Source organism: Callorhinus ursinus, unplaced genomic scaffold (genome assembly GCF_003265705.2).
Source record: "Callorhinus ursinus isolate GAN/ISIS: 27379988/994484 unplaced genomic scaffold, GSC_fseal_2.0 scaffold36, whole genome shotgun sequence".
Taxonomy (NCBI): domain Eukaryota; kingdom Metazoa; phylum Chordata; class Mammalia; order Carnivora; family Otariidae; genus Callorhinus; species Callorhinus ursinus.
The window spans coordinates 11,641,026-11,649,226 of record NW_027397098.1 but is presented as its reverse complement, the minus strand read 5'-3'; the positions used below and the strand labels follow the sequence as shown (position 1 = coordinate 11,649,226).

Here is an 8,201-nt window from a genome sequence, read left to right as displayed (position 1 = left end):
AAACCTGCTGGCGCAATTGGAGAGGACCTGCTGGCATCGTTGGGCTCGAGAGCTGGACTTGGGAACATCCAGGAGACCTCTGGGTTGGCAAAAGTCCGACCTGCTTGTGCAATCATTTCCAAGTCTGACAACACAGCTTTTTACTGGAAGCACGTAGGAGGCCAGTGTACACAGAAGGACCGCTGTGAAACAACACACAGTTTGCCCAGACAGGTGTCCTAGGCAGCCCCAGTACAAGTCAGCAAGAGTGCAGGTGGGCCCACCGTAGGCGGGACATGCTTCTCTGTGGTCACCGCTTGCCCAGGCACCCTGTGCCATCTGCATCATCCATCTGCTGCCTTGTGTCCTTTGTTTTCGGGGGATGGGGGGGGTGGTCCGTCTGTGCTGGCCCGGGCCCTGGGTTAGCCACACACAGCGGCAAGCAGGTCTGCAAAAGCTGAGGAGGCACTCCATACATTTCCAATTTCAAAACATCCAGCTGTCCATGAGCACGTTTGATGGTCCAGGAGCTCGTAACTCTACTCGGGTCAAAGCATTTGAGCCTGAGTGCCGCAGGCCAGCCCAAGTGCCCAGACCAAACACAGACACTACCAGCCGGCTGACAGGTGCACTGGAGAAATCTGTGTCTAGCCGAGTGTGCGGCCACTCTCCAGCGAGCTGTGCTGTCTGCAGGGAAGAGGGGGCCCGTCACGGTGTAGGTGCTCTTTGTCTGCATACCCCCAGGGTGTGGCTCCCCTAATGATCGGTGTGTGGTTTGGGGGCTCCACGGAAGGCACAGGAACTTGCAGCTTCTCCCTCCTCATTTTCAGATATGGTTAGCATTCACCAGGGGGTGTCTGTCATCTCCTCTCTTCGTGGGTCACCCTGGACCTGCGGTCGGCCCTGGGCAATGATTTCTATTTCCTGCAAGGGGTCGGAGGAGGTATTAGGATTTATTAAGCAGCCCACCCATGCTGCAAGTTCTGGCAAAGCTTCAGGAGCAGGGAAAGCAGGTAGGCTTTTCCTGAGGGCCCACAGCAGGGCCATGGGGGGAGGGGGGATCCGCCAGGGTGTTCTATTGTCATGGCTCCTAGGATGTGCTCCGCCTTCAGTCCTGTCACTGATCTTGTGGGACGGATGTTGAGAAAGGGAAGCAGAAGGGAGAAGTGGGTGAGGAGGTAAATAGAAAAATAGAATCTCCATAGACATGGAATCCTTTTATGTCTCCCTTGGAAATTAACAGGGGGAGCCCCGTGGCAGCTTACAGTCTTTTAAGGCCTACCAGTCTAGAACTTAAGAGAACCATAGCCTGAGGCAGGAGAGACCCATTCAGGCACTTTGGCGAGGGGGGTGGGGGCATTTGCCTGATTATAACTTAAATAGCAATCCTTTAAGGAGGCCCTTACCTGCCCCTTGAAAGCCAGGGGCCCCTGAAAAATCCACCATAGGCTATGTTCTCCTTCCCATGCTCATATGGGCGTGAAGTGAACAGGAACCTTGAACAGAGTCTGTAATGTCCGGGGCACCACATGTTAGCAACGTAGATTGAGGCCTGTGGTGTGGGGCCTGCACTGGCGTGCGTTAGCCTGGGGTGTGTGTCCCCCACGGTAAGGGCACAGGGCAGGGCTCTGGAGAGGGGCAGTGGACCGATAGCGACAGACGTGCCATGGGGAGTAAGGTGCCCGGTGTGGGGGATCGGGGAACAGCTCCTCGCCAAGGGAATCTCCCGTGTTCACTTATCTTACAAAGAAGACAGTTATCAACAGCTGTCTCATCCAGGATGGTCCCAAGCGCAGAGGCAGGATACCACTATGGCTGGAAGTCCCATGAGCCTAGATGGCCAGCAGCAGAGGCAAAACAGTGTTGGGGTGGCCCCATCGGTGACCCTGGGACTTGCGGCTAGCCCCAATGCGGCCGTTGGAATTTTTGATGGATCGTGTGCCGTGGCATTAAGTGGAGGCACTGGTGTGCACACCTGGGTGTGAGCTGGGACATGGGTAACCCAGACGGGAGGAGAAAATCCACCAGCACCTGCCAAATGTGGCTCCTCAAAGCAGTTCCCCTCATGATAAAAATGATGCTTCTTTCCATTTTCCAGACCGTGTCGCAAGCCTGTCAGCGGCCACCCTGGGTAAGGTTAACCAAGGACCTGGGGTTGGCCTCTCCTCGGGGCATCTTGGAAGAGCCAGACAGAGCACTTCCAACCCTCCCAACTGCCCAGAGCCCCTTGGATCACCCCAGGTCAGGCTGCGCATGAGGGGGTGGCAGCCCACCCCTCTCCATCAGCTCCATTCTGCAAAACGGTACCACTGCCATTATCCCAGGGGGCTCCCCATTCTGCCAAGGGGGGCAAGCTGAGGGGTACCTCCACCCGCCTCATGGCCTCAGGCAAGGGGCTAAGATGGGGAAGTCATCCTCCTACAGTCTGGCCCTACCTGAAGTTAGAGCCATTGGACCAAGGAGCCTCAGGGCCTGGGTCGATCTGCCCATGAGAAGGGTCTCTTCCCCATGGAAAGTCTGTTTTATAGCAGGGCCTCACACACACACAGAATACCATCCGCAAATGCCAAATGCGGTTCCAGCCCTGGTGGCAGAGGTCATGTGCCATAGCAGGGAACCACCCGTGGGAAACCAGGCGACTGTCGGTGGAGTGCCTTCAAATGTGAACGTGATGGGGTTTGAGGCAGGCCACCCCAAAATCTGCCACGTTGGTAAATTGATTACTTTGAATTAAAATCACTTAAGAAACGGCCTGTGCCATGGAACACTCCATCAAAAACTAATGATGTTGATGAACATAACATAAATGGCCTGTGCAAGAACACTCTGTCCCTCCTCTGTCCTCCTGCAGGAAATGAATTCCACATGTCAAGGGTACCCTCCAGCCCCTGGAGGGTAAAAGGCATCCTTCCCACCAGAGATAAGAAATTCAGGGCTGAGCCTGTTGTAGAAACAGACATGGGGACATTTTCAGTAATTTGCTAGCCCAAGCCCAAACTCCTTTGTCTTGTTAATTCTTCAAAATTTATTGTTTTCTTGTCTAAAAGGTATAAAAGCTGCCTGCTTTGGTTACTTCCTTGAATCCCATATTTCTAGGAGCAGCTGTACGTATGAAACTAAATTTGTTTTTCTCCTGATAATCCGTCTTAGGTCAATTTAATTATTAGACCAGCCAAAGAACCCAGGAAGGAAGAAGGGAAAAGTTTTCCTCCTTTCCTTGGGCTGGGAAGTTTGGGATACAGGTATCTAAGTAAAACATGCTAGCCATGGACGCCTGGGTGGCTCAGTCGGTTAAGTGTCTGCTTTTGGCTCAGGTCATGATCCCAGGGTCCTGGGATCGAGCCCCGCATCAGGCTCCCTGCTCGGCGGGGAGCCTGCTTCTCCCTCTCCCTCTGCCTGCCGCTCCCCCAGCTTGTGCTGTCTGTCAAATAAATAAATAAAATCTTTAAAGAAAAAAAAAACATGCCAGCCAAACAGATGCCAGGAAAGGAGCTGCTGTCAGTGAGCTCAATAGGATGTGCCAGGGGTAGACGTATGACGCGACAACCACATTTAAGTTACAGCAGTCAGCTGGACATCACCATTCAATTTTGTCTGCCTTTAAAACTGGCCATAGGGAGCTATCAAATACAGACTGTTTGAATTGTAGTATTTTCAGTTAGGGGATCTTTAATAACAGGATCATTCCTCTGTACCTCATCCCGGAAGGTATTGACGAGTATTGACCCTTTCTACCGGCGGGTGAAACTCCGCAGGCTTCCATTTTGTGCATCCCAACAGCAGTACCAGTGTTGGGACCCGACTGCAGTCCAGAACATCCCCGGCTATGGGATCCATTCCTATAAGAGGAAAATGGAGAAAATGAGGAAACACCACCACAGGGGGCTTGGAAGGTTTAACAACAATGCCAAGTAACATTGACGGGTGCCCGGACTCCAGTTAGGAGTTCTCCGGAGATGCCTTCCCTTTAAGGGGAATCCACGTTTGAACAATAGATGGGCCTGGGTACCACTGTGACCCGGGCATCCCGATCTCAGAGGGCCACAAAACACTGGTTATCGTGCAGACGCCACCGCACCCCCAGAGTTGTATCAGGATGGCTGAGCCTGGGTCGTAGGACGGAGCTGCTGGTTCTCTATGGGAGACCATTAGGGACATGCCACGGACCAAGATCCCAGAGTGGGCTGTGGCCTGGCCTCTTCAGAAATGGGAATGCCGTGGCCATGAAAGACACCAGGAGGCAGGGGGCTCGTCCTGATGAACTAAACACACGTGACAAATGAATGCGGTGGCAACGTTGTGTCCTGGCCCAAGGAATGATTCGCTAGGGCTGCTGATGCTCCACCTGCATCTCCATTTCACGGATGCAGGACCGACCCGCAGCTGCCACGTCCCCGTCCCTCTGCCCAAGGGCTTTCTCTGCCCACTGGCGCTGCAGCCTGTGGCCATGGGTGGGAAGTGCCAGGACACGAATGCCCCCTGCGAGCAGCCCTCCAACAACAGGTGGATGCTGGTGCTCACCGTTGGGAAGGGCTCAGGAGCTAGAGGCTCTATAATGCCTCCCAGAGTTCCCGGTGGGATTACCTTTCTGGGGTCCTTCCTCTCCCTCTCTCACTTCGTCCCCCCTCTTCTGGTGTCTTCATATTACCTCTCGAATGAGCCATTCTCACTTGACACCTTTCATTCTAGTCCAGGGGGATCCAAACAGAGATCCAGCTGGAGACATCGGAGTGCGGGCTGTATGCCGGGTGATATTACTGTATTCTTGGGCATGATCATGGCATAGTGATTGCACCGGAGAATGCCCTCACTCTTGGGAGATTCATGCCGAACTAAAGTGTGCTGTTTCTAACTTATTTTCAAGAGTTTCCACAGGGGGAAAAGAATGGAGAGAGAAAGAAAATGTAGCAAACTATCAACAATAGGTGAATGGCGGTGGGGAGCATATGCATGCTCCTTATATCGTGCTTTCAAATTTTTGGTAGGTTTGACATCTTTCAAAATAAAAATTGGGGAAGGATGCAAATGTTTCTATGGGTTCTGCAGGAGCACGAAAGTAACCCACGAGGAAACACAAAAGAGCATGCGGACTGCCGATCTTCCCAACAGAACAAGAGAGCCGCCAAAGGAAGCCTGACGTGAAGGAATCACTGGATTTCTCTGGTGAAATCTGAACTGGCCTGATTCGGCTTTCCCTGTGGAGCAGAAGCAAGGCTTACCACGGAGGGTCAGGGAGAAGGAAGAGCCGCCCGTGTAGCCATGCATAGAAGGAATGGGCTTGACCTTGAAAGCAGTTATAGAAACAAGTGCCCATGTTGGTAAATGTGGCTTAAGGATTACATGCAAATACGGGTCTCCTCGCCATCTGAAAGTAGAGCCTTCCCACAAAACCTTTCCTGATGGTCCAAAGTGAAGAAGCAATTCCCATTAACTTAAGCTAATCAACTTAACAATTTTTGAGCATCCCAGACGCAAAAAAATCACCTCTGTTAGGCTTTTGGAGGCTTGGGGCACATCTTGGGAAGGGAGACGCAAAATAGCTGGATCTCAAACCCAGAGGCTCACAGACCCAGCTCAGAGCCCTGGAGGCTGGATGTGGAGATGGATGCTAGTGAGCAGAGAAAGCCCGCAGGCAGAGGGATGCGGACGTGGGATGGGGACCTGGCAGGTCCAAGTTGGTCCTGCATCCAGGAAATGGTGACGCATGCAGTTCCCGGGGAAGGCGCTGGGTGGCGCCATCTCCGCGAGCTGGCTGCAAAACTAGGCTCAGAATTCTGCGCTTTTCACCTTTTCTCCTAAAATAGTTTAAAGCCTTCCTCCCATCTGATTTTTCTTACTTATTTTCCTTCTCCTTCCATAACTGTTTGTCCTTTCTTAATTTCTTTGAGAAGGCTAAACTAAATTATTTTCGTCACTCCACCATTTTTTTTCCTTCTAGTGTGGCTCTCTTCCCATTTGGAGGTCTGTTGTTTTGGACACCGATCCTCTACTAGATATATGTCTTACACATATTTTCTCCCAGTCTGTGGCTTGTCTTCTCATTCTCTTTATGGTGCCTTTCACGGAGCAGATTTTTTTTTAATTTAATTTTAATGAAGGTTAACATTGATTTTCTTTTTCTTACATGGATTGTGCATTTAGTATTGTGTCTAAAAAGTGATCGCTGTGCCCAAGGTCATCTAGATTTTCACCTGTTATCTTCTAGGGTTATATAGTTTTACTTTTTACAATTAGGTCTACAATCCATTTTGAGTTAATTTTGTGAAACGTATAAGGTCTGAGTCTAGATTCGTTTTTCACATGTGGATTTGTCGAAAACACTATTCTTTCTCCATTGAATTGTCTTTGCTCTTTTGTCAAAGACCAGTTAACTATATTTGTGTGGGTCTGCTCTGTTCCACTGATGGATTTGTCTATGTTCACCACTACCATACCATCTTGATTGCTAGAGCTTTTACAGGAAGCTTTAACATTTGGTAATGGTCAGTCCACTGCCTATGTTATTCTCCTGCTTCTGGTATGTCGTGATTCTCTATGTCTGTTATGGAACCTGGACTGGATCGCCCGACATTAGAACCAAGAGGCACCCAAAGATCTTGGAGGATAGGAGGTTTATTTAACGCTGGCGGGCTCAGAGGAGAGTGGTCTCCAAAGGTCTGAGCCCCGAGCACAAACAAAGGGGGAAATTTATCCTCACTCTTGGCACTTTTGGCGCGTGCGTGAAGCGGGGCAGGGAGAAGAACCCGCATTGGTGCATGCCGGAAGCAGAGCAGGGAGAAGAGCCCAGAAGAGCCCGGGGGTAGGGGCTGGGACTCTCCCGCTGGCTTGGTCGGCCATCTTAGGACACAGATTTCCCTTATCATTCCCCTCTTTGATGCCCCTTTAAACACCTCGTTTAGAGGGCATCATTCTGTTTGACTCTGAGGGTTGACTGCAAGGCTTGGGGCAAACACGGACTTAATCATAAACTTAACAGCACACCAGGTAGCAGAAGACCAGGACTGACTGCGGCCAGGGAAACCATGGTGAAATGCGCTCAGGAGTAGACAGCAGAGGGCCAGTAAAAGTGGGACCTATGACCTTAGGTAGAAGCCTCTGGAGGAAAGTCCAGTCAGGAGGGGCAACAGTGTAGAGTCCGACTCCCAAGATGAGGGAAATCATGCTGATGAGAGCCAGGGGCCACGGTGAGCAGGTGTCCATCAGTCGGTGGGGTCTCGTCGAAGGTGAAGCCGGAGTGGGTTCGTGAAGTCTGGCTGGACTCTCCACTGGCGCGGCTCCCCAACCGAATGATGAGCTTTCTTCTTTCTTCCAATCTTTGACCCAAACTGAGTCCCCTGTCTGGAAGGAGTGTACCTGAGACCCTAAGGAGATTGGGGCCCTCTCAAAGGTGCACTTTTGTAATTTATTTAGGGTGGCCCCCAGGGCCTGAAGCTGCTCCTTTATCCCTTTATCTCCAACCTGATGCAAGTTTCCTGGAAGGCTTCCCAAGCATGGGAGAGGCCGTCCATAAACCTGATGTCCCGGGCATGCAGCAAGCACACAGGAGAGCTAGGGGTGGCATATCCGGCCATGAGAGGTTAGTCTCCTGAGAAAACTTTGCTAAGGTTCCCTTGAGGGTGCGATTCATTCACTCTACTGTTCAGAGACCCTGTCTCCTCTTGCCTTGGGTTCAATTGGAGGCTAGTCCAGTGGGCTCAAAGGTGATCTGAGCCCTAAGCTTGGAGAATATGTCTCGGCCCAGGAGAAGGATGGGGCAATCAGGCAGATAAAGGAATTCATGTCAGACCTTGTGGCCCCCGAGTTCACACTCGTGAGCCTGGAAAAAGGGCTGTTGTGTAGCCTGCATCCCGGTGGCCCCAAGGATGGTCTCAGTCCTTTTGCTGAAAGGGGCCACTGGGGAGGTGACAACAGAGTGCTCGGCCCCAGTATCAACCATACAAGTCACTAGTTAGCCCCCCACCTTCATTCTGACCGTGGGTTCATGGGGGACAAGGAGGAAAGAGCCAGGGCCCCCTCAGTCTGAGTGCATTCCCGCAAGGCCTATGAGGTCCGCCTCTCAGGGTTCTTCCTTATAGTGGCCGGGCATTCATTTTTCCAATGCCCTTTCTCTTTACAGTAGGCACGTTGATCCCTTGCCAAGGGGGTTCTGGGCTTCCCCCCTTTTGGTGGTTGGGGTCTCCCCACCTTTGTGGTGTCCTTTTCTTTCAGGGCAGCGGCAAGGA

At 51.7% G+C, this 8,201-nt stretch overlaps 1 protein-coding gene across 1 annotated transcript in view; it reads right to left on the bottom strand.

Moving 5' to 3' along the window:
- Positions 1–4,303: 4,303 nt before the first annotated feature.
- LOC112810106 (aldo-keto reductase family 1 member C15-like) overlaps positions 4,304–8,201 on the bottom strand; it is a 39,598-nt gene continuing 35,700 nt past the window's right edge. Inside the window, 1 exon segment of the mRNA XM_025853590.2 lies at positions 4,304–4,418. Coding sequence (XP_025709375.2) covers positions 4,304–4,418 — 115 coding nt within the window.